At 46.7% G+C, this 27,193-nt stretch overlaps 1 protein-coding gene across 2 annotated transcripts in view; it reads right to left on the bottom strand.

The window, feature by feature from the left end:
• Positions 1 to 27,193, bottom strand: part of ELMO3 (engulfment and cell motility 3) — a 284,505-nt gene that overhangs the window by 69,869 nt on the left and 187,443 nt on the right. For both annotated transcript variants that reach the window (XM_069217282.1, XM_069217281.1), the window contains exon 16: positions 2,061 to 2,224. In XM_069217282.1, coding sequence (XP_069073383.1) covers positions 2,061 to 2,224 — 164 coding nt within the window. The remainder of the gene's footprint in view (positions 1 to 2,060; positions 2,225 to 27,193) is intronic.

Genomic DNA, 27,193 nt, shown 5'->3' with positions numbered 1-27,193 from the left:
CCTCTACAGACTCTCGTAGACCAGGCACTGTATTTCACAGAGCCATACCAGACCCATCTACCCTACTGCAAACCCTGGCTCCTGTATCCCACCCAAAACACTGGCCTCTCACAGCCCTTGAAACCCATCTCCTCAAACAACCCAGGTCATTTTACCCTCTCAAAAGCTATGTCCCTTCTCTCCTTTCAAAGTCCCTTTCTCCTCTCACATGCTGTGGCCTCTCTTATCACAGCATTGGTCTACTTTATAATCTCACACTCACAACCCTCTCTCACCACTCACAGATTCCTGTGCCCCTTCTCTTAATGTCATTGGCCCCCTCTATCTATTCCACAACACTACACATCCTTCAGTCCTGTTTCAGCCCTTGGCACTGCTATCTCTTCTAACTGCCCTTGTCCACTCTAATTCCTCATGGGATCTGACCCCTTTGTCTGTCCATGGGCTCTGGTCCCTCTCTCATCTCCTGGCCTCAGCCATCGTCACATAGACCCCTCCAGCCTATCCCATCACAATCCTAGTGACCACCCTTTATATTCTCAGAGCCACTATCCTGTCAGGCCTGTCACCGCTCTGGCTCTTAGTCCTCTTACAGCCTACCCCACTCTATCTTCTCACAGCTCAAGCCTCCAGTATCATCTCATAACCCCATAGTTCTTTCTTCACATATCACTAGGCTCCTCTATCCCCTCAAAGCCCCAGGACCATCTATTGTCTCAGGGACCCACTGCCTTTGTCCTCTCAATCTCTTGCCTCTCCAACCTCTCCCAACTCTTACTCCCTTTCTCTTCTCTGAGCACTAGGCACTGCTCTCATGTCATAAACTCAGGCCAACTTATTCTTTCACAGGTACTGCCCCACATATACTCACAGCCCCTGGGTCCTATAATGCGTGACAAAATATTGCATCCGCTACATTGACTACCACTGCATCGTCAAGTTAAGTAGATGTGGAGTTAACAATTCTAAATATATACCTACTTGTAGTGTAGTGGATGCAATATTTTTTTAGGTCCATATTCTTGACCTCGATGTAGTGACTAACAACTGTTTCAGGGTACCTGGCCTAGCTCCTCTCGAATCAATCTTTTATTTCAGATGTGTTTGTCCCGCTCATCCTCACAGCTCATGTCCCCTGTTCCTCTCTCCTCCCTCAACCAAATGCCACTCTATTTTCTTGTCTCCTCTGGCTCCTCCATGTTCTCAACCATGCTCATTATATCTTCCTAGACTTGACTCCTGTCACACAGCCTGAACTTCCAAAATTCTCTCACAACTAGAGGGTCATCAGTCCTGTCAAAGTTCCTTGCCTCTCCCAACTCTCATATCGTCAGGTCCCTCTTCTGTCTGAAAACCTCTTAATCGATCTCATTTCATGGGCCTACTCTCCCCTCAGCTCATTGCCACTCATTCTTCTCAAACTCACTTGCTTCACTCTTCTCACACAGGCCCTGGCCCCTATCTTCTCTAAATGCCCCAGGCCCCTCACTTCTCTCACTGCCTTAAGTCCCTTAAGCCTCTCACAAAGCATGACCTGCTCGCCCGTACTAGACCCTGTCCCCCGAGTCTTCTCATAGTTCCAGGTCCTTTTCTCTTCTCACAGCCAGCGCTGCGCTGCGCTCTCACAGCCCCTATGCCTCCTCTCACTGCCACAGGTCCCTCTATAATCGCACAGTTCCAGGCCTCTCTCTTTTAACAGTCCTCAGCACTTCTGCAAAGCTGCAGCCCTTCTTGCATCCAAAGCGGGTGACCATTCCCTTATTAGCCCTCACTACATCCTCACGGCGCCTGACTCCTTTGCCTATCACAATGTCAGTGCTGCTCTCTCCCTTGACCCTCTCTCATTGCACACGTCATGACTCATCTCATATCCGCTGGCCCCTTTCTCCTCTCACTTGCCCTTTCTCATTCTTTTCTCACAGCCCGGGCCCTCCATCTTCGCAACCTTGTCCAACTCTCCTCTTACAGAAGTATGACCATATCTGCCTTTCCAACCTGGTGCCTCTCGCATCCAATGGCCCCACAATTGGACTGGTTTCCAACATTTCCCCTACACTCACACGATAGGCTTTGCCAGGGTCTCTTCTTGGTGCATTCTCTCTGTCTGCCTCAGTTTTAGAATTTCACTGTATTTCAGCGCAGAGACTTTAGTCCGGAAGAGCTCCATGGAGGTTGGCTTGGAGGACAGAGTCCTGGTGATTTGTTCTCGTACCACTTGCATTACCTGGTAATAAAAGAAGGTAGAGAATTGAAATGTGTCTGATTACCTCAGTCTACTGTCGTATTTTCTGCTTTTACTTTAAGACTCACTGTATGCCTGGGTGGAGGGGGACTCTCAAGGGTTGTAGGATTAGGTCTTAGATGCAGAGTTCAACATTAATTTAATAAAAACAATGATATTTTCTGTTTCTCAAGGATTTATCAGAATATACTGAAATACAATTACATTGACCTTGCAGAGCAGTGTTGGTGAATTGGGGATTAACTCTTAAGAAATGGTAGTTAAACACTGTGGGCCGTATCGCCCTTCAATCAGATATGGACAATTAAAAGCAAGGATTTAATAGAGCAATCCACGGAGGGCATAACGTGCCTGAACAGTGAACTGCCCTCACAAAAAGGCAAAAAGTATAAATACCCATCATAAATATTTTAACAGTGTAGTTTGCCCCAACTGGGCTAAGCATGCTGATAGATAGATGTCGTTTGTGGGATAGTTGCAGCCAGGTAACCACTGGTATTTGAAGATATACTGTGCTGGACATTTAGGCCCTCATTATGTCCTTAGCGGTATAAACCGCCTACCGCCGTGGCGACTGCTGCCAAAACACCGTCGCCTCGTCTACCTCCCATCCTCCATATTATGACTGTAGCCGGAATTCCACCAGAAGGCTGTCAGAATTCCGGCTACGGTCTTGCGGCGGATGGCAGAAAGGTGGCACTGCTGGCAGCTGCAGCGCAACACCAGTACACTGCTGCAGACCGTATCATGATCCGTCATACTGGCCTGGTGGTGTTCTGCTGGTGGAGGCTGCTGCTAGCAGCAGCACCACATCCCGTCTTCTGCCGGAGGACCCCCTGCAAGGAGGTAAGTCAGGTGCTCCGACAGGGTGAGGGGTGTTGTGTGTGTGTGGGGGGGGGGATGAGTGTATGTGTCTGTGTGCGTGCATGCAGGTGTGTGCATGCATGTGTGCTTGTATGTATGTCAGTGTGTGTGGATGTGTGTGTGAATGTATGTATGCATGTGTGGGTGAATGTGGGTATGAGTGTGTGTATGCGTGTGTATGTCGTGGGAGGGGGAGGGTGGGGGAAGACTCTGGGGAGAGGGAGGGGGGCGGGGAGACCCCTATCAGTGTCAGGGAAGGAATTCGCTGGCACTGATAGTGCCTACTGCCATGGTTTTCGTGTCAGTAAGAAAGCCACAAAAACCATGGCGGCAGGTGGGGTCATAATCCCGTGGGTGGAACAGTGACGTCCCCCTGGCTGGAGACTGAAGTCTCCAGCCTGGCGGCTGTTACCGCCCTGGCACACGGAGTGGTACATTGGCGGTTTGGCTTGAACCAAACCGCCAATGTCATATTTTGGGGAAAGGTACCGCCAGCCTGTTGGCAGTACCTTTCTCCAAAATACAGCCGTCCGCCAGGGTCATAATGAGGGCCTTAGTCTTTGGTTTGGTTTGCAACTGGAATTGGTACTTGAAATTTCTTGTGGAAGCTTGGTGCAAAATGGTGAACGGAAAGCTAGCATATAGAAACTAAGGGACTTGATGCAGAGATTCTGAGATTTGCTAGGGCTTAGCTCCAAGATCCCAACATAGGTTACTGCCTTGCCCCAAGAGCCCGTTGCGGTTATGGGGTCTTGAATTATTGTAGAAATCGTAAAACACACTGAGGATGAGAAGCTCACTGTGAATAAGTCTCATGAACTATGGATCAGGCTATCTAAGCTGATGCTCATGAAAAACAATCACACAGCTTGCTACCTCAGTGAAGTTTTAATCTTGAGCATCATACTAAAACCCTTAAGGAGAGCACAGACGGATTAAATAGAAGACAGATGCAATCCTGTCTTACATGAACTCCTATTCTATAGTACTGGTATGCTGGTTGGAATGTTGCCATGATGGCCATAAGGACATGAGAACTAAATGAGATAATTACCGTGGTAATCTTTTAATGCCGAGAATGCAAGCTCCAAATAACAGTAATCCCTGGAATAGTATCAGCAAGAGCACCTTCGTCTGAGAATTTAATCATGAATGTGGGACAGAAACCACAGAGAACGTCTCTGAACCTTGATGCTAAGATGGTCAAGGTGAATGTTCGTGAAAGAGTGCGAGGTTAGGGAAGCTTGTTGCTGTCATTTGCGGCAATCTGTAGGTGAATGGTATGCAGGATCAGACACAGGGCTGGCTATTCTAGGCAAATACTTACGAGCCACCAAGAAAAGGGTGCCAGATTGCCCTTAGAGAATAAAATGCGGGACCATTAATAGGAGAAGAAGCGGCAACAAGATTACTATGGACTGAAATGAGCCAGAGTTAGTAGCCAGTAGCAATTGTGCCCTTCGAGGAAATCTAATATTAGGGTACTAATGATTTTAAAAAGCTTTAAGACACTTAGGGCCAGATGTATGAAATTGTTTTGCACTCGCAAATAGTGCGAATCGCAGAATTCGGCCATTTGCGACTGCAAAAAAGTGGTCTGCGATGCATGAAAGGCATTAGCAGACCACAAATAAGAAATCGCAAACATTGCGATTTCTTTGCGTTGCGACCTGGTTTTGCGAGTCGCAATTTGTGAATCGCAAAATCCAAATCGCAAGGAGATACTGAAAAAAATCGCAAATTGCGATTTTTCGCAGAATGGCATTTTGCACATGCAAAATACCATTAAAAGAAACCAGGTGGTAACCTGGTGCAAAAATAAAAAATGCATTTAAAATGCATTTTTAAATTGTACATGTAAAGCACACATGCCCTTTTGGCATGTGTGCACCTTACATGTCCCCAAAAATGTTTTCGGGGTGCAGCAGAGGGGGCTTTAGGTGTTTTGCATTTCCAAAATTGCGATTTCTGGTTCAGAAATCGCAATCTTGGAAATGCAAAAAATTTGAGGATATGGGCCAACAGGCCCATAGCTGCGAATGGCGCCGGTATCGCAATTTGCGATTCGGTAATAGCATTTGCGATTTTTAAGAAATCGCTATTACCGATTCGCAAATGTGATACATGGCACTTTGCGAGTCGGAAATAGCGGTTTCTTAAAAATCGCTATTTCCGAATCGCAAAGGGCCGTGATGATACATCTGGCCCAAAGATGCTAAGCAGTATACATGTTGGCTCAACCTGTTGTTTAGCAATTTATGTAATCCATCAAAACTGCAAATATCAGAAAATCAATATGAATTCCAAGACTGTAAATCATGTAATAAAAGTCTGAATTTTCTCCACCTCAAGTATTACAAGGCCATGTTTTATATTTTTGAAAATGTACACCATTTAACTAATGGGTTCATTCCTTTTCTGGTACGAGTGAAGTTGTATTCTGTAAAAGATTTTGATTGTAGAGTATTCACAAGTCCCCTCATTCAACAGGACTCCCACGGGGTGAGAATAAATGAAATAATTAAGGACAGTCAGCATTTTACGTTTAGGTGGGTCAGAGTGACGTAGGTATGGATAAGGTTTCACATGTGAAATGTTCCTATTTATTCTGTGTTATAATCCATTACAAACAGCTATTTTTGATGGTCTAGCTTGACAGCGCAGCAGTTGAAAGGTACTTATGTGAGCATCACGAGAGGGGGGCTTTGACTCAGCCTACATGTTGGAAGCCAGGAGTATGTTTCGATTGGGGATAAGTTGTGTGCTTAAATAAAAAATGCTAGACTTCCACACAGCTGTGATCATTTTGTTTATTTATCCATCTGCCTGAAGTAGAACTGTCAGGGGCATACACATGGCATTCTAAATATTGTAGTGCCATTAAAATGTCTTAGATAATTTATGGTGTTTATCTCTGGCAGCAGTACAGATGGGAAGGGGACAGTAATAAACCTATATGGGTTTTAAGTCTGGTTTCACAGAACATTCATAAGACAGATCTATGGGCATTGACAATGCTTGTTTTTCAATCGAATCAAACTCACAACAGGTAACCTTTGAATAACTGAATAACATCTACCCATGGAATTATAACATCTTCTCATCTCAATTTTAAATTGAACGGTAGAAACACCTAAGTAAATATGTATAGTTTTACTCCTTCTCGAATCAGTCAGGACAAACAATATATTTTTTCTTCACTTACATTCCACCCCTTATCATCAGTTTAATAATTTGATTTAGCATCATATTTCTCATTATTTGCGCCCTTCTGTAAACTATAGTTTCTTAAGCTTTAGTTCAGTAGTTTTAGTTTTCTTTATTTATGCATATTTGTATTTCAAATCCACATACAGTTTTTATTATACTGTGTTTCCTAAGCTTCATACTTTTCAATGGCATTTGTACTGTGCTCAGATGCTTTGGCAAAAGCGTCCTGGTGGCTCCAAAGCAGAGACTTGAGAACGCAGCCCAATTAACACGTCTAATTTTGGTCAAAAGTCAAGATTTTAATTCTTTCCTGAAGCTTTGCTCAGACTTGGACATGTGAAGTCTGATTGGCAAGGAATTTTAAATCCTTGCTGTCAGAACAGTACTACCTCCACGATAAGCTTAAGCAAATCTGGGGATACGCTTAAGTCCGAGGTGACTGGATCTCAAGCATCTCTCTTGCTGGTACCTGCCCAGCCTGTTTCTGAGGTAACGGGGACCCTTGCCCTTCAACGTTATATGAGCCAAAGTAACAGCCTTAAATTAAATCTTTTTTGCCATACTATTACATCTTACTTTTAATGTCTTTCATACAGACACAAGCAATTTGAATCTCATAATTAACTCTTTATATGCCAGCTCCTTTCCTATCTTTCGTGTCTTTCTTTCCCCTATTGTTAGTCGATCTTGTCTTCTCGAACCCCAGACACGCTTTACATTTGAACGATTGAGTAAATGTTACTAATGTATGTGCTCAACATCTTCCTTGCAGTGGAAACTCAAGATCTGTACTTGTAAAAACATTAGGGGCTGTATAGGGCCAATGTATAACAATGGTCCAGTTTATATCACATCCTCCTATATCCCCAGAGACTAACTTGGAGGTCAACTGGAATAGCTGTTGCCAAATAATGTTATCACCAGGGCATTCTCCTCTTGGGTAGGGGGCAAGTGGACCAATCATGTACCCAAATTTCACAAAACAAAAGGCCCTCTGTGCTCTGCTTTCCAAATCCTATCAGCAGTAGCATCACCCTGAGGTGGTTTCATGGCTGTATTTGCACTTTACAAATAAATATGCAACTTAAAATAACATATCAATTCACTTGCTTTCTTGGTTAAGCCTCTCGCCTGTTAGGAGGTTTCCTGCATATACAAAATGCTCAATAATATATGCCCAACGTTCTGAAGAAGTTGAGGAAAAAGTGGGAGAATGAAGTGGGGGAACTTAACTATACGGATTGGAAGGCTGCCTTGATGCACCCCAGAGTGGTGGCTATTAAATCTAGACTGAGTCTTGTAAAGCTCAAAATTCTCCACTGTGTCTACTATGACCGCACTCGCCTACATAAAATGGGGAGAGCAGAGTACCTTGACTGTCTGTGGTGTGGAGGGGACAGGGGGACCTTCCTTCACACTCTGGGTTTGGCCTTACCATACAACCATATTGGCAAGCAATACCGAGCAAATTAGGCAGCGTTTTGAGGCAAATTTCCCAGAGGAGCCCAAGTACATACTTCCTGGAACACCAACAGATATGGATGTCCTGCAAGCCAAACTCCTTTTCTGCACAGGGCCTAGTGGTGGCGAAGAGAGATGTGGGCAAGCGCTGGGATGCCCCTGAGATTCTGACTCTCCAGGAATGCAAGGCAGGGATGGTCTTGTACATCGAAGCTGAAGAGGTAACTTGCAGGAGGAGAGGGTGCTTGTGTAAGTAATCTAAGATGTGCGGTTGCTGGAAAAATATTATAACCTTGACTCAATGGATGATGGAAATGTGACTTCACCTGCCCAGCCCTAATGTCCATGCTGTGTTGCTATCTGTATGTGTATGATTTCTTGTCACCAACCTGGCCTGTGCTCTATTGCTATATGCTAAATTTGTACTTGCTGATGCTGTGCTGCTGCTTTCCTGCTGTGGTTCCTTTATTGTTGTGGGTGTGTGTTTGCACTCCTCTTTGTTGTTTGCACGCAAAACAAAATACAAATATTTTTAAAAAGCCTCTAGCCTGTGTGACCAGATAGTACTTGTAGATCCTGCCATTCTCTCATATAGACTGGAATATACATTCATTAGAAAAGATCATTACTCAGCCAATGATTATAAACCACCAATCGTTGCCTTGAAGGCAAAAGGGTAAGACCCTTGAAGTAGAAGGTGCAAATTCCTGGAAGGCACTGGAATCCACCTTTGAGACCAGTACCTAATAACATCCTCTATACCATTAGTCAAATGAAAATGTTTTACCCTCCCAAGAAGATGGGCCATCTTATGTTATCAAGACTACCTTAAGATATACAGGGGCTCAGACTCAATCACTGCTCCTTGTATACCAGAAACTGAAACCACGTGAGAGCCTGGCCACACATGCAATAAAGAAGAAGATCAACACTGTTTTAAATCCTGCTGAGGAATGCAAGATGACCAACACCAAACACTTTACTTCTGACAGCCTTGCCAAAGTAGAATCTTAGACAGCCGTCAACAGAGCTGTTTTAATCTCTGTAAAGCTGGGAAAGTGAGGAAATTTCTTTTGCACAAAGCTTTAAAACTATCTGTTTTTATTAAACCAAAAGAGGAATCAATAACTTCAAAGGTGACCTGTCAACACCTCCTAAAAACAACCAAAAATGGCATCACTTACAACATCATCAGTGCCTAATTAAAACAGGTTTTCAGGCCCCATCACGCTCCCAGGACTGAACCCACATAACTCAATCAAGCCTTATTCAGTCAGCCTCTCACGCACTCAGTCACACACCTATTTACTATGTCATCCGCTTGATCAAATACACTTTATTGGGTCAAAGGCAATAAAAGACAGGTAAAATACAGACAGAATAAAAACAGTTTTGAATTACATCATAAAAGGACATTTATATAGTATTTAAAACAATATTTCGATTTAAACAGACTATAAGAGTGCCATAAAGTGTCAAATGCATAGACAGGGTAAAGTGTCAACATGTTTTGATTGTTAAAAAGCAGAGAAAGAACAGTTCAAGTCAGAGTCAAAAATAAAACATAAAGACGGTACTTTGTGTCAGCATAAAACACGATTGTTGCTTAGCAGACCAAATGTCCTATGCTTGAGGACATGATGAATATTACTCACAATGGTCAGGCAGACACTTGAAGATGAAAGGTAATGTAAATAATACAAGGCTGTCTTATAATCTCTAATACTGATATCCTTTAAAAGTGGAAATAAAATAGTTTTCCTAGAAGTACAATAACATTTGCAGAACAGCATTAGGTGCAACACTGATTGTGCAGACAAGTTATCATACAGACACAGAGCAAGAGTAATGGGGTGTCTAATAGTATCAGGAAACGCCACCGTGTAGTGAAAGGAACTTAGGGCCTGATTACGAGTTTGGCAGTCGGAAAACCTGACTGCTACTGACAGTGAGGAGACTGCCGCGAGCTGGCGGTCTCCCCACCAGACCCATTTCAAGTTTTTCACTTGGCTGACTGGCATTTTCGCCGGTCATCTCAGTAGAAACTGTGCGGCAGACTTAGACTCGGCTCCGTGTCCAATGCCATCGCACGAGGGGTCGTCCAGCACCCTCAGAATGCTTACTGTCTGCCAAGCACACAGTGCACATTCTAAGGGTGATTGGCAGGGGGTCCCCTGCACTGCCTATGCCATGGGCATGGGCAGTTCAGGTGCCCCCTGTGGCCCCCAGCACTGGCTTTCTGACAGCCTTTTTATGGCAGAGTCCCCACCATGAAAAGGCTGGTGAAAAGTGGGTTGTAATCATCCAGGCAGCGCTGAGCTCTGAGTCGCCATGGCTGGCTACAAGCCTGACCGCCGCCACCCTGACAGGATCCATGATCCTGACAGTGGTCCACTGGCGGTCTGACTGCCAGGGTTGTAATCTGGGGGTTGAACCACCAGGAGTGCGGCAGTCCGACTGCCATCGCAGATGTGGTGGTCCTCAGACCGCCAAACTTGTAATAGGGCCATAAGTATCAGCCTGGTTAACAGAACACTCTGGTAATTATTACCTAACCATGTAACATATGGTTACATAATGGGTCCAGAATTCAGAGGGCTATACTGACACACCAATCTTTCAACCAGTTCAGTGTGATCTCTTTTACACCTAGTCCAACTCCAAAAATGATCTTTAATAGTCTAGTAAAAAGCCGAAGATGGGACCCCTGGACTTCTGTAAAAGTCAGGAAAACCCAAACTTTTACTCATGTTTTTGATATACATTAACCAAGGGATACAGGTAGCTTCATCTGATTACTATGACTAAAACTGGCTTCAGGCTTAGTCCACATTGCTAGCAGTGAAACAGTCAAGGCTAAGTTCGGCATAACATATAGGTAGCTGTACTGCGTGAAATCCCCAACAGCCTTGTCAGGCAAATGTTCTTGACTATCTGGATGGCCATAGAATCTTTTGTCCCCCATACTCCAGAGTAGCAACTGACAAGCATTTAGCTTTGTACACTGTCAGGAACTCCTAGGGAGTTTATTATCTAAATGTTTAGTACATTTAAACAGGCTTTCCACAGTACGAGTAAACTTGGCTGCAGTGACTGTACCTAATTGATTCCAAGTGCTTTGATCATCAAAAAGTATGCCCAAGTAAGGAAATGATTAAACCGGTGTGATTTTGTTAGTATTGAAGAACAAACTATCACACTTATTAATTTTCGGCCCATAGTTCATGATATGGGTTTTAAAATGATTCACAGTCGACTCTAATTCATTCATAAAATTTACATAGCTATCCAGGAGTTTTGGGAAACCAAGATTAGATCCGGCAGTTCAAACTGCGTAATCCGCAAAGTACTACAGGGGCCGTGCGCGTACCTATGTGCGGCACGTCAGCAGTTAAATTAACCAGGTGGTGTTCAAGGCCATTAGTGTAAAGTGTAAATAAAAAAGGTGCCAGTACACATCCCTGCTGGACTTCCGGCGAGACAGTAAAAAACCTTACAGCAGGGGTGTGAAATTCCTATAGCCTGACGCCCAGGACATACTGTTTGGGGTCAAAGGCAACAAGTTTTCATATTTATTTTGTTCTTGGGAAAAGTAAGCTCAACCCCCTGCAGAACAAACCCTTTGGCTGCCAGTTTACTGTACCATATTATGGATCAGGGAAGGACATTATCTACAGTAAAGGTAACATTTGTGTCCACATGTGAATGCTGCTGGAACTTGCATTTACGGTTCATTAATGCAAAGCCTTTATTATTAGGGTAAGCGCGCACTAAGGAAATGCAGACAGCTCAGACAGCACTACTGATAGTAGTTCCAGTATAAAAATGTGTACACACATTTGCAAAGTTGCACAATATAAGGCTACTTATAGTGCTCCAATAATGCTCTCTGAATAGATGCAAATAATTGCAGAAGCTTGAAAGAAGTATTGAATATTCTTTGAATTCAAAATCAAAACGTTCATTAAAAAAATGCAGTGAGAAAAAAAACATTTTGAAATTTTAGGTACCATTTCTTTGACGCATAACTTGGTAAAATGTGTTGATGCATGCTAGTATTTCTAAAAAATATATCCATAATGGAAAAATCAGTGTAACCAGTTTCAACAAGATAATGGAAAACATGAAAATAAACAAGTATTGTCAAAGTCAGTAGCTTTGGCATTGGTCGCCAGCCTTTTGGTTTTGTCAGTGCGTGTCTTGTTTTGACATGGTTTTTGTAAAACTTTGTTGTGGGAGCTGCCGGGCCCTCACTATTATAACAAACAATGGCAAAAGCAAAATTATTTTTGGTCTAAAAAAAGCACACATTGCCACAGTCATTCCTCTTAATGAGCAAAACTACTTTGTTTGCCGATAGGCTCTTTGTAAAAGAGCACAATGCTGTCACTCATACTGAATCCAGCCAATAAAGAGAGAGAGAGAGAGAGAATTGTAATAAAAACCAAAGGTCTTTGTTAATACCAGAACTAATTAGGGGCCCAAATCTTACAGGAAGTCACAAAAAGTGCACCTATGGTAAATTTCTTTGCATTAGTGCTCATGAATGACCAAGAATTTACAGAAGTAGGCTATGAAATGGTATTTTCTGAAAATATTTGTGAACTACACTTTAGCTCAAGCAAATATGTACGCCTAAAATTGCTCAAGTGAAAATCCGTTGAGCGTTTACAAGTTCACTTTCCCTCTAATCACTTTTTTCCCCAACTGTCAGGAATAAATGTCCAAGCTTTCTCAGTATGGAAAACAATTGAAAAAAGCTGGTTAAAAACCCTCAAAACATGCAAGTTTGTAGGTTTGCACAGACTCATATGAGCATTCCAAACCTGGAACTATGGCTTACTGCTACCTACAGCCTCAGTATGTACACATGTGGAAAGGTGACAAAATAAGGAACTTGCTTGAATTCAAACCCTACTATAGTATGAGCCCTGGAATAATCAGAGAGGCTATCATCAGAGCCCTTATATAATGAGATTGCTGCTATGGGTTGTCACCGCACTACAAGGCACCAAAGGGACAAGTGGATTTTGTTACAGGACAAGTAGATTTATGAAGCAACCTGTCCCATGGACAAATAGATATTTTAATAAATTCCACAACCCTGTAACTGTCAGATGCAGAAACGTCTAAGAAAGTTAACAATGGTGTCCTCAACTCCCAGTTCCAACATAATGCTCTAAAGTTTAGTGCGATGCACATGATCTAAAGCAGATTTTGGATCCATAAAGGCTAACTAGACATGCCCTGGTTTTGCAAGGTATATTTACTAAATATTAACAGTAAGTTTAGGCACTGTTTCACAGTGCCTAATCTTGCCCTAATCCAATCTGTAGATCAGAATCAATGTTATTGCTCTGAGCCCAAACCTGTAACTGTTCTGAGATGATTTTCCCCATAATCCTGGCTGTTGATTTGATTAGGGGAATGTGCTGGTAGCTCAATTCCCTAATCTACCTACCTTGGTCCCCTTTCTTGAATATCAATCAGTACTACGACCGAATATGACCAGGCTTTTGGCGACTCAATCTCAGATATACCACTCAAAACAATGGTTAAGATGGGAGACCAAAAGTCAATATTGTGTATAAAAAGATCGATGGGAACCCCATTGGGGCCAGGAGCCTTACCTACAGGGCATCTATTTAGAGCAGTTATGACTTCATCCAGCTTGATAGATAAATCTAGATCAGAAGCTGCTGATTCACCCATCAAAGTTGCCCCCAAGTTGAGAAGGTGAATGAGAGGAGACATAAACTACTTTAAAATGCTCAACTGAACTATTGGAGCTAATCACCAAAAGCAGCCTCTACTTCAGGGGCATTGTTAAAAAAAGGAGTTATTAACCACTTCCCAAAATAGATGAGATTCCTTACTATTTCAGGCAGGTAACAGGGTCTGTCTCATAGGCCTCAAATCTAATCTCATTCTTTCTTGTTTTTAATACTAGTTTATAGGACTTTACATATGACCGTACAAAATCAACATCGGGGGGGTAATTTTATTGCTTTTATTAAGAAAGTGTGTGCTTTGGAACAATTAAGAGCTAAAACATATAACTGGTTTCTTAAGGCAATTCCTGACCTGGATAGTGAGCAGCTCCTTAACCGAGGTACAAAGTGCCTTAAAGCATGTTACAATGTCAGAACGGGCCCCATTAATATCTAAGCATAAAGGCAATGTATCCTTGTTGTTCTTCACAAGTTTGGCAAATAGCTGAACCATATCAGTTTTGGCTTATTTTTGCAGGTCATCTTTATTCTTGGTGAAAAGTGTAGGAATGGCTTCCTTGTGATCATTCGAAGGGTAGGTGTAGCCCAAAAGATACACGGCTAGAGGATTATGATCACTGAACACATTGTCCTTGACATCATACCCTGTAAAAAACTTCCAACAAGTCATCTCTAACCAACATAAAATCAATCAAACTATGGCAGTCTCTGCCACTGTAGGTTGCTTCAAGAACAGGGCTCACAGCAGTTGAATCAAAAGCAAAATACAGTTGATTTTTAACAATATGCTTGGAAAGTACCTCCTGCAGGGATTATGTGAAAAATGCATTAGTGGTTCGCCGTAAGTATCAGTTAAAACACAAGTCATTGTGTTATCTTGATTACAACAATGAATGTTGAAGTTGCCCCTCCCTATGATGGAAGAGCAAATCCCAGATCCTAATAAAAAACTCTCCAGCTCTCTTCACAATGTGTTAATAATTGCACAACTATTTGTATCAAATCAATGGTTGTAATACTTAATAATCAAGAGCTTCTTTGTCTGGTATTTCAGCCATAAAAACTAAAACTTATTACCAATCAATACCTCCAGGAAAGGTTGGTGATAAAAGGGATAACAAACCACCCATAGCCCTTCCAGCCACGTTCCATGTGCCAATCTTCCCTCTAGGTTTTAATTCAATGGCCACAGTACTAGCCAAGGCCTGAGCACAGTCAGCAAAGAAATTAAGTTCATGGGCATGGATGTTATTATTTGAGTTTCCATGCATAGTGTTGCAAGGCCCCAAATTAGATGTAACAGTGGGAGTGATTGCTTGTCAATCCAAAGAATCGCACATAGCAAGGGGAGCAAATCTATTATAAAGTGAAAGATGGTGTGTTGGACTGAGATCTCGGCGTTGACTGCAGTCCTAGAAATGGCAGATTGACCTGAAAGTACTTTGGCCTGTAGAAAAACCCAGAAGGGACAGCTTCACTACCATTTGCAGGATTGGTACTTTTGGATATTCTGGAGAAAATGCTACTAAGGATTCAGACCTAAAGTTAGCAATGACACAGTCGCCATTACCCAATTTAGGGCTCTTTCTAAATCATGTGACTCTTTGCACCATAATAATGTTGTGGTGTGAAGTAAAAGTACCATTCAGCCGTGAATTAAGATAGTGAATCACTTTATTAAGTAATTGATCATGACGGTCTGTCTTTCCTGGAGCCAACAAGCAACACCTTTTAGGACAATAGTATAAGGTGTGACAGCTGATGGGAGAGCCAATACCCCTAGTTTCTCTATTACCGGCAGGTGTCTCACGTGAATACTGCTACTATGTATATTGTCAGAGTTTGAGGTAGAACCCTGTATAACCAGCAAAACCATGTCCATAGACTTCAGCCTCACTGGGTGGGGAGGCTTGATGAGGCAAACTGCTATCCTCAATTGTAGGAAAAGTCAATCAATCAGTTTTTGTATAGCGTGGCTACTCACATGCGAGGGTCTCAAGGCGCTGGGGGGGAGGGGTCTCATCCGAAGAACCATGTCTTGAGGTTCTTCCTGAAGATGGTGAGCAAAAGTCTTCGTCTGAGGTGCAGAGGGAGGTTATTCCAGCTCTTTGCTGCAGTGTAGGTGAAGGATCGTCCTCCGGCGGTGGTTTGGCAGATGTGAGGGACAGTGGCCAGGGCCATCTGGGCAGAGCAGGGGGATCGGGCGGGGGTGTGGAAGGAGACGCAGTGGTTCAGGTAGGCTGGTCCTGCGTTGTGAATGGCCTTGTACGTGTGGGTGAGAATCTTGAAGGTGATTCGCTTCTTGACCGGTAGCCAGTGGAGGGTCCTCAGGTGTTGGGAGATGTGGTCTCGGCAAGGGAGATCCAGAATGAGCCTGGCTCCGGCGTTCTGAATGATTTGTAGTTTTTTTATGTTTCTCTTTGAGGTGCCAGTGTACAGGGTGTTGCCATAGTCGAGCTTGCTGGTGACTAAGGTGTGGGTGACTGTCCTGCAACAGTCTTCTGGGATGCATCTGAAGATCTTCTGAAGTTTGCAGAGTGTGTGCCAGCAGAATGAGGCAACAGAGCTTACCTGGCGGGTCATGGATAGGGAGGAGTTGAGGATGATTCCTAAGTTGCAGGCGTGCTCAGTCGGTGCAGAAGGCGCGCTGAGGGATATGGGCCACCAGGAGTAGTCCCAAGATGAGTTTGCGTTTCCGAAGATGATGAGCTCAGTCTTGTCAGAGTTGAGCTAGAGGCACCTTTCTCTCATCCAGGTGGCGACGGCTTCCATTCCTGAGTGGAAGTTCCTTTTGGCCATGTCCGGGTCTTTGATGAGGGAAATGATGAATTGTGTGTCATTGGCATATGACACAATGTTTATACTGTGGCTTCTGATGAAGGCAGAGAGAGGGGCCTTGTATAAGTTGAACAGTGTGGGACTCAGTGAGGACCCTTGGGGAACTCCGCAGTTGACTCCTGTGGGTCTGGAAGTGTAGGGCGGGAGTCTGACCCTCTGCATCCTCCCGGAGAGGAATGAGTGGATCCAAAAAGTGCCCTTTTTCAACTAGGCTGATCCCATAGATAAATGGAATCTAAGCGGAGAATTCTCAATTTCCTCAAGATGATTAGACACTTCTGCCATTGAGCCAGACAGGCATTTCTCCAGTTTTTCAAACTCAAAGTGAAGAGAATTAGAAACCCTGTTAGTCACGGCAGCTTTAGATGTTTTTTTTGCCTGTAAAAACACTGTGTAAAACAGGTGAACTTAGCCCTTTAGTTTCCCTACCCCTTAGGGAGGAGCCTGCTCCTTTGGATTTCTTGGCTGGGGGAGAAGTACATAATCACAGATCACTGTAGTACCCTGAGGATCAGCCTCACCAATTGTAGCAGGAAAAATTATGACACACGGATTACCTCTGCAGGTCCATGGGGCAGATCTGCCCAATAGTATGTCTAAGGCCAATGGTGCACAAGATGAATTAGAAGACAAATCACTATCACTGCATTGGGAAATAGCCCTAGATACACCTATGTTGGCCCCTGTTACATTGTTTATCTGCATAGTAACCAAGTCCAATTCTTGCTCAATGGCCCCCATTGCATTAGATAGTAATTTAGTGACTGAGTTCGAAGATAAGCCCTCTCATTTGGCAGGTTGCAATGCTTTCCTCTTTCCCAACATTCGCTTAAAGATGGCACTGATGTCAAACAATTCTTAGCAAGTCGGGTAGTTACACTGTGATGCAGCTGATGGGGCCAAGAGGGGTGGCCGAGCCCAGCCTCCTCCGGGTTCTGATGGGTGCAAACAGGCCTGCTCTTGGCCCAGGCACAGCGAGGGCACATCCTTTGTGCATCAGGACTGACACACTTTTAAGCGATGTGCAGCATATGAGCAGGGCCTAACAACAATGGTGCATCTCCTGGTGCAGGAGTTGATGTTCACTGTAGTCCCCACGGTGCGGCCCCCAAGTGCAGCAGGTAAGTTTGCTTTCTAGTACCGACACACTTTTAAGCGCTGTGGGCAGAAAGGTGGGGAAGGACAACGATGGTACCTCTCCTGGCTCAGGAGTTGATGGACACTAAGTCCCCATACTGCGATCCCCAAGTGTAACAGGTCTATTTGCTTTCTCAAACCCTTTATTCATCCTCTTGGGCACTCAGACACACACCCATTTACTATGTCATCCATTTATTTTCATACCCAACCACTCTCTCACCCAGTACCTCACTCTCACCTACCCAACATATCTCAGGGACACATTCAAAAATAAATGTGATTTTTCACTAAATCCCCAACTCACTCATCCAGTCAGAGGCTACCTCCTATCTCACCCATGCAGTCACCCACCAGCCTGCTCAGTCCCGAGCAAATGATTCACTCCTCGGGTTGTGGATTCATTCTCTGTTGAAATTTCTCTCACTTCCAACAGAAAGTAGAACTTAGAAAATAGGCCCTCATTACGACCCTGCCGATCGGTGATAAAGTGGCTGTAATACCACCAACAGGCTGGCGGTAACTACCGCCAAATTATGATCGTGGCAGTGATATCTCCGAAGGACAGCCAATGTACCACACCGACCACCAGGGCGGAAACAACAGGCACTACGGCGGTAGCCGCCTACAGCCAGGCGGAAGACAAAGTTCCGCCCAACATATTATGACATGGCAATCCGTCACCTTTTACACGGTGGTACCAACGCCATCTGCGGAAACAGAGCTCAGAAGTCAAAGGACTCACCATTGGAGACACAGGGAAGAACCACGCCGCCATGGAACCAGAACTGCAAGTCTTTCTGATGATCTTCTACGTTATGCTCCACCACGAACACCACCGCCGGCGAAGATGACAACGTGAGTACAGACGCCTAGCACACAAGGGAGGGTGGGAGGAAAACGAGAGTGACACACACACGCACAACACACACACCACTGCCCAGTCCATGGTTCACAGGGACCACATGGCCGCAGGGCAAAGTCCAAGGCCCCACTCGATCCCTGAACCAAAACAGAGAGCACTGCAGGGGCATCAGTTGGCAAATAGGCAGGCACCTCGGGGGGGGCACCACAGCCGGATGCGGAAACAAGACCACTGGTTCTGGAGGGGACAACAAGCCCTTTGTGTGGTCCTGGGAAGTGCAAGGCTGCAGTCTCTCGGGTGGGTGACTTGCCCACTGGTTCTGGAGGGGGCAACATGTTCTGTGCTTGGCCCTGGTGAGTGCAAGGCCACAGTCTCTCCAGTGGGTGACTTGCCCATTGGTTCTGGTAGTGGCAGGCCACACAGCAGCCAATGGAGGCTGGATCATATGGCGTCCACCAGAGTTGACGGCTGCACTGTGGTGGTGGTAGTGGGAGGCTCCTGCTCAGCCCCTGCACCCTCCGGTGGCTGCACTGTGGTGGTGGTCGAGGGAGGCTCCTGCTCAACCCCTGCACCCTCTGATGGCTGCACTGTGGTGGTGGTAGTGGGAGGCTCCTGCTCAGCCCCTGCACCCTCCGATGGCTGCACTGTGGTGGTGGTCTTGGGAGGCTCCTGCTCAGCCCGTTCACCCTCCGATGGCTGCACTGTGGTGGTGGTCATGGGAGGTTCCTGCTCAGCCCCTGCACCCTCCAATGGCTGCACTGTGGTGGTGGTCATGGGAGGCTCCTGCTCAGCCCCTGTACACTCCGATGGTTGCACTGTGGTGATGGTAGTGGGAGGCTCCTGCTCAGCCCTGCACCCTCCGATGGCTGCACTGTGGTGGTGGTGGTCGTGGGAGGCTCCTGCTCAGCCCCTGCACCCTCCCATGGCTGGGCTGGTGGTGGTCATGGGAGGCTCCTGCTCAGCCCCTGCACTCACTGATGGCTGCACAACCACGGCTGGCGGTGGGGGCTCTGTGACAGCTGCTATTGTAGGCTCCTTCACCTTCTTGATGGCTGGTGCAGGCTCCTTTCCCTTCTTGCTGGCTGGTCCATGCTCCTTCCCCTTCTTGCTGGCTGGTGCAGGCTCCTTCCCCTTCTTGCTGGCTGGTGAAGGCTCCTTCCCCTTCTTGCTGGCTGGTGCAGGCTCCTTCCCCTTCAGAATTTGTGGCCTGGAATCCTTTCCTCCACGAGTAGGTACTGATGACACTTTGCCCGTGGACTGTTTGGCTGAGGTGCTTGGCTGGGTCCTTGATACCCTGGTCATACATGCAAGACGGGGGGTAGGGAAGAGGGCAATCTGGGAAAGGAAAAGCCTTTTAGGGACATTGGGGCGGGAAGAGGGAGACGTAATGGGAGTGGAGGATAAGGGAGTGGTTGTTGGAGGTGTTTGCTGGATTTGGGTGCAGGTGCATGGGTTGTATGCTGTTGTGAGGTGGATGGCTGTTGGGTGTCTTAGGTCTTGCGTTTGTGTACTTTAGGAGGAAGGGACAGACACGGTGGGAGAGGACACAGAGGACGTGTGCATGGATGTTGTGGAGGTGTCTACCAGTGAGGTGTGTGTTCTGCTTGGTGTGGTGATGATGCAGGTAGTGGATGGTGATGTAGTGCATGCAGGTGTGAGTGTGGACGTAACTGGGGGGGAGGTGGAGGAGGAGAGGGAGACAGTGGAAATACTGGATGTTGTAGTGTCTGCAAATGAATGGTGTTTGTGTGAGGGCCTGTGGGATGAAGTGTGGTGTTTGTGTTTGCCTGTGACACTCTATGATGTTGTCCTGTGTGCATGCTCGTCTGGCTGTGTGCTTGGAAAGGGTTGGGGTTGAGGAGAATTGACTGGGAAGGGGTAGTTGGAGGGGGGACGGTTGAAAAAGGGACAATGGCTGCCACCAGAGAGGAGGCCAGAGCCTGGATCGATCTCTGTTGGGTCGCCTATCCAGTGTGAATGCCCTCCAGGAATGCATTTGATTGCTGCATCTAGGCTGCCAGCCCCTGGATGGCATTCACAATGGTGGATTGCCCTACAGAGATGGATCTCAGGAGGTCAATAGCCTCCTCACTCAGGGCAGCAGGGCTCACAGGGGCAGGGCCTGAGGTGCCTGGGGCGAAGGAGATGCCCACCCTCCTGGGTGTGCGGGCATGGGCAACTCGCTGAGGGGCTGCTGGGAGGGCGGTGCTGGTACGGGGGTGGCGGCTGTACCCGTAGCCGGGGTGGTCACAGAGGTGTCGGCCATCACCAGGGAGCTCCCACTGGAGGAGGTATCAGAGTCTGTATTGTCCCCACCAGTCTCCGCTGTGGTGCTCCCCTCACCCTCCGTCCCACTGGTGTCCTCAGCGTCGGTGGACTCTGCCTCCTGGGTCCTGTGGGATGCAGCTCTCTCCGCTTCTACTCCTCCGCCAGATGATGCTAATGCACATAAGGACATGATGACAAAACAAGAAAGGAGGGGAGAGAGACAAAGGATACACTGGGTCAATGACTGCACCAACACCACCGTTGGCGTACACAGCACCCTCACACACAGGTACAGGCTTACGCACTATGCATTGCACTACCAGTGATATTGCTATCCACCAAGGCATGAGAAGCAGCACACACCGCCAACTGCAGCACACCTGGGACCCACGCAGCCCTGACCAGTAGTGGATGCTAACAAGCTAGGTAGGCAATATTTCCCCTTCAGACCCTTAGCCACCAGAGGACCTACGCTGCTATGTCTGGCCTGGCCTAGGGGCACCCACTGACACACCCACCACCCGGATACCACCCTTCCAGCCATTTCCTTTAATGATGGCCACTGTGCTCACCCCCTTGTGGCTGCTGTGATGCCCTCAAGCGCCGATCTAGCTCTGGATGGTCCACCGCCAGTATGCAGGCCATCATGGGGGGCAGGGTTCAACGGGCACCCCTTCCTTGTTGAGAGGCAATCCCCAGCTGGGCCTCCGCGGTCTTCCGTGCACAGCGTCTCAGGTCCTCCCACCGTTTGCGACAATGGGTGCTCCTTCTGTATAGACCTCAGGGTCTGCACCTCCTTGGCAAAGTGACGCCATATACCCTTCTTTTCATGGGCACTGACCTGCAGAGGCAATACAGACAGGAGAACACCACTAGACAAACAGTACAGCCTGTAACACGAATCACCCACCATACCCGTTACCATAACCATTGGCACACACATAACCCAGCACTCATCGTGTATCCAGCCAAGAGGACATCCCTCCCCCTTACATAATGCCTTCACACACACCTCCATGCATTCATGCCACATGCATTGTGCCCACAGTGTATTCACCTGTTGGTCTGGAGGCCCATACCGCAGTCCATACTGGGGTAGGACCCCATCCACCAGTCTCTCCAATTCCTCTGAAGTGAAGGCTGGGACCCTTTCCCCCAGTCACACGAGCCATGGTAGGTTCCAGACACAGGTCACAGCAGCACATGCAGTGTAGGTCCTCTCCAATGGAAGGTCAGGAAACAAGTGAGGAATCAGATAGAAAATGGCGGTCGTGTCTGTGGCGGTGCATACCGTCACCGCTGGCGTAGATCACCATTGGCCACTGTTCCCCTTAGGGCCCAATATTAGCCAATGAAGAATTGCACAGCGGTTCCCGACTGCCTCCCGCCACAGTGCACAATGTCAGCAGCATTACCTCACTTCCACCTGTCCCTCCACACAGAACATGCAGACACCATTTCGAGGGGGGGGGGAGGCAAGGGGGGGGGTCAGGCCTATGGAATAATGGTGCGTCACAGGATACATTGGCACATACTTGACAAATCATACTGTCCCATAACATTTTTACAGATTGAAGACTACTGTTGTGGCTCCATTGTTCAGTTTGTGACAGCCTCCCCACTCTTTTGTCCCTTAGATACCTCCCGCTGCAGATGAATAGGAGATGGAGACATACCCCTGTGTGCAGATCCCTGATGGACTTGGCTACACTGGAGGACAGGCACATAATACTCACATATAGACTGGACAGGGCCACAATCACAGAGCTGTGTGCCCAACTGAAGCCTAACCTGATATCTGCTATCCGTCATCCGACTGGGATCCCCCTCCTGTGCAAGTGCTATCAGTTCTCCATTTCCTGGCAACTGGTTCCTTCAAAGTGACAGTGGGCTTGGCAGCAGGAATGTCACAGCCAATGTTCTCAATAGTGCTGACAAGAGTTTTGTCTGCCATGATAAAACACATGTGCGGCTACATTGCATTCCTCCAGGTTGAGAATTTGCCCACTGTGAAGACCGGGTTTTATGCAATGGGACATATCCCCAATATAAATAGGGGCGATTGACGGAACACATATTGCATTTGTCCTCCCCCCCCCCCCCCCTCCACCCCCCTGCCAGAATGAACAGGTGTTCAGGAATTGTAAGAGTTTCCACTCTATGAATGTGCAGATGGTGTGCTTGGCGGACCAGTATATCTCCCACGTCAATGCTAAGTACCCTGGGTCGATGCATGATGCCTTTGTCCTAGGGAATAGCAGCATCACAAACGTGATGGCCCAACTACAGATGCACACGCTGTAGCTAATAGGTGAACCCTGGTTCCCACCCATTATATGTTGTTGTATGCATATGGTATTGGCCATATGGGATAGTGTGTGGCTCAATGTTGTCCCTCAATATTTGCAGGTGACTCTGGTTATCCAAACCTATCATGGTTGCTGACCCCTGTGAGGAATGCCAGGACAAGGGCAGAAGAACTTTATTATGAGGCACATGGGTGAACCAGAAGGATAATTGAAAGGACCTTTGGCCTCCTGAAGGCCACCTTCCGGTGCCTCCATCTAACAGGTGGATCCCTGTGCTACTCACCCAAGAAGGGCTGCCAGATAGTGGTGGCATTCTGCATGTTGCACAACCTGGCCATCAGACGGCATGTCCCTTTTCTGCAGGAGGAGGAGACTGGAGATACCCCTGTGGCAGCAGTGGACCCTGTGGACAGTAAGGATAAGGAGGCAGGGGATGAGGATGTGGACAACAGAACATCTGTAATTCGTCAGTACTTCCAATGACACACAGGCGAGACAGTGCAACTTTACATTTGAATGACTTTGGTTGTATTCTGCATGGCATTGGCATGCTGGTATTTATCACTTCTATGCCCACTTACTGTTCTCTCTGGCTATTCATTTTGCAGATGTTGGTGATTTGACAAATACTCCTGGTGTGATCACAACAGCCAGCTACAGGTCATTAATTCTATGCGCACTCTATGTACAGTTCATTTGCAATGGTTGTAGCTGTTTCCATCAATAAATATTTGAAATACATGACATACTCGAAATTGATTTATATCAAAGGGTGTTTAATATAGTGCTAATATACAGAGGGGAAATTGCAATGGGATGGGGGGATGATGGAGGAAAGTCCAGGGTATTGTTCCAGTCTGTTTGTAGCACAGGTGCATTGTCCATGGGGACATAGGAAGGGGACCAATGGCAGTTCAAGGTGGACAGGGTGACTGAGTGGGACACAACGGGGGCAATCAGGAGAGTCTCATTTCCTGGCGTGGGTCTTGGCAAGTGTCTCTGGCTTCTGTGTGGATCGCAGAGAACATTTGCGGGGCGGTTCACCTTCTGCAGGGGGAGGGGTACTGGTGGCCTGTGAGTCTTGTGGCGGGGCCTCCTGGCCACTAGCAGCAGCGGAAGTGGAAGGCTGTTCAGATGACTGGCTAGTGGCAGGGGCCTGCTGGTGTGACACTGCCTCCCTCATAATGTTGGCCATGTCTGCCAGCACCCCTGCTATGGAGATCAGGGTATTGTTGATGGCCTGCAAGTCCTCCCTGATCCCCTGATACTGTCCCTCCTGCAGCCGCCTGTTCTCCTGCACGTTGTGTAGGATCTGGCCCATCGTGTCTTGGGAATGTTGATAGGCTCCCAGGATCTCAGAGAACGTCTCCTAGAAAGTCGGTTCCCTGGACCTGTCCTCCCCCTGGTGCACAGCAGTCCTCCCAGTGTCCCTGTTGGCCTGTGCGTCTGTACCGTGAACGGTGTGCCCACTGCCACTGACCCCAGGTCCCTGATTGTCTTGGGTGTGAGTTGTGGCCTGGGGTCACTGTAGAGGTGGGCACACTGCTGATTGACATGTCCTGGGGACAGAGGTTTGGGGACGCTGGTTGGGGGCTGTGATGTTGGTTGCTGATGGGGGAGGCTCTGTGGTGGTCTGTGACTGGGCTTGGGTAACCGGCTGTCCAGTGGTCCCTGATGGGCCAGGTAGATCGTCCAGATCCTGAAGACCAGAGTTACTGTCAATACTGTGGGCCTCTTCAGTTAGGGGGTTGGATAGTGCTGGCACCTCCTCTCTGATGACATTGGCTGGGGAATCTGTGGGGATGTAAATTATGTGTTATGGTTAATGTGTATGACATATTGTACATCCCTGGCTTCCCCTCTATGGTTGGTGTTGCCCTGCCAGCTTTTACTTGTGTATGTTGGTGTATGGTGGGATTGTTAGTTCTCTATGCTGTGCATGCCTTAGTGATGAGTGTCCATGCAGGGCTGTGAGGGGTGTCCATGCATTGGTACAGCATGCAGGGCTTGGCATTGGGACTGAAGAGATGTGATGGTGGAGTGTGTGGGATTGTAGTGGAGTAATGGGAGTGAGGGTGCGGGTATGTGATGGTATGCAGGTATGGGAGTGATAATAGTACAGATTTGACTTACCAGAGTCCAGTCCGCCCGCTACTCCTGCCAGGTCCTCAGGATGCAGTATTGCCAAGACTTGCTCCTCTCATGCTGTGAGTTGTGGGGGAGGAGGTGGGGGGGGGGGGGGGTCCACCGCCAATCCTCTGTATAGCAAGGTGGTGTCATGCTGCTATGGAACGTACCTTCCATCAAATGTCGTTCCACCTCTTCCTAATGTCGTCCCTTGTTCTGGGGTGCTGTCCCACGGCGTTGACCCTGTCCACGATTCTCCGCCATAGCGCCATCATCCTGGCTATTGATATCTGCTGCACCTGTGCTCCAAATAGCTGTGGCTCTACCCTGACAATTTCCTCCACCATGATCCTTAACTCCTCCTCAGTGAAGCAGGGGTGCCTTTGTGGTGCCATGGGTGTTATGTGATGTGTGTTGGTGAGGTGTGTTGGGTAATGTGCTGGGGTGTGTGAAGTGGGGTGCGTGAGGGATGTATGGGTGTATGTGGTGTGTGTATGTAGTTGTGTCAGTGGTCTTGGTGTCAGTCTCATGCCAATGATTTGTAATTGTAAAGGGTTGTGGGTAATGTGGGTGTGTGTTTTATAGTGGTGTGGGTGTGGTGTGTGTATGGGTGTCAGGTGTGTGTTGTTTGAATTGTCCAATGTGGTGGTGTTTTGTATCTGGGTGTCCATTCTGAGTGCAGCGGTATGTACCACCAATGGTTTACCGCTGTTGAATGTCCACCATGGTGATTCGTGGGTCATAATGTGGTGGGTGTTGTTCTTTTGCCGTAACGGTGTGGGTTTTGGTACCGTCCCTTTATCACTGACATTTGGTCTGGCGGATTTGTGCCTGTGGCTGAATTCTGTCGAATTCGTGTGTGTGTGTCATAATATGTGAACAGATATCCGCTGCGGTAAGTTAATGGCCGTCAGCGTAGCGGTAAGCGGAATTTAACGCCAGAGTCATAATGAGGGCCATAGTCTCTTTTCCTGTCCTATCAAAAAACAAATAAACTGTGGTGTTATGGGCATTCAGCATGTAATATTTGGTGAGCTGGGAGCCTGGCATATTGTACTGTCTAATAATCCCATTTAAAATTAATGAGGCACAACTACTATCTGCGGTTACTTGAAAGGCATATACGGATATAGCTGCTGTTAGCAGTGAAGAATATAAAATGGTTTAACACTACAAGTGAATGCAGAGATTTGCATCTTAGATGAATGTAAGGTTTTTAAATATTGCTCCAACTGGAGATCAGTACTAAAATACGGTGAACAACACAGCAGCTCATGAGGTCACTGGTTCTAAGAGCATTCAATTTGGGTCTAACTCCCTTTCTCCACCCCGCCCCCCCCCCCCACCACCAAAAGTAGGGTGTGAGACACAGTGCAGAAATTAACTAGTGGTAAACGTGCATGACGTTGGCTTAAGAATAGAAATAGGTCTCTATGATCTTGTTGCAGGTAAATAGATGGTCTAAGACAAGTGTTAAATAGAATGCTGGGGTTTAGTATATGTTGCATTGCACAAATGACAAAGACGCACAAGGGCTCAAACTGAAGCACTACTTCCTCTATACCAGAGATAACAGGAAACACTTGCAGGCCTGAACTGTGCATTCCAATAGAAGAGGAAGACCCAGAGTGTTAAATTTTGCCCTGGGACTCATCATGACTAGCATCAAAATAGTCCTTAGTTGTCCACATAAGCTTCTAGAGAGTCAACAAAGCTATTTCTGTCTTATGGGAGTTGGGATTTGGAAAAAACATCCTTCTTCTTGGACCCTTCAGGCTACTTAGTTACTGCATTCCTTGCTGAAATAAAAGAGTTGCCAGATGCACTTGTACAGAGTATAATGCACCACAGTATCTTCAAGACAACCCCTCAACAGCTCCTATATAACTCAGGTACCTCTCCAACAATCAGCAGACCAATATGCAAAGAAAAACACATACATTCACTTACAAATTTGGTACAGTTATTATTCACACCCAACGTTAAGTTCTATAAACATCCATCTGCCACATCCCCACTTCACTCCTGACTTCTACTATCACCTTAGGTTCTAAAAATACAGGCTCCTTTTCTTCAGACCCCAGAATTCCGTACCACTACTTAATCACCACACCCTAACTCCTTATGGCACACCCCATTT

This window comes from Pleurodeles waltl, chromosome 12, assembly GCF_031143425.1.
Source record: "Pleurodeles waltl isolate 20211129_DDA chromosome 12, aPleWal1.hap1.20221129, whole genome shotgun sequence".
Classification (NCBI taxonomy): domain Eukaryota; kingdom Metazoa; phylum Chordata; class Amphibia; order Caudata; family Salamandridae; genus Pleurodeles; species Pleurodeles waltl.
This window is presented reverse-complemented; position numbering and strand designations above follow the sequence as displayed.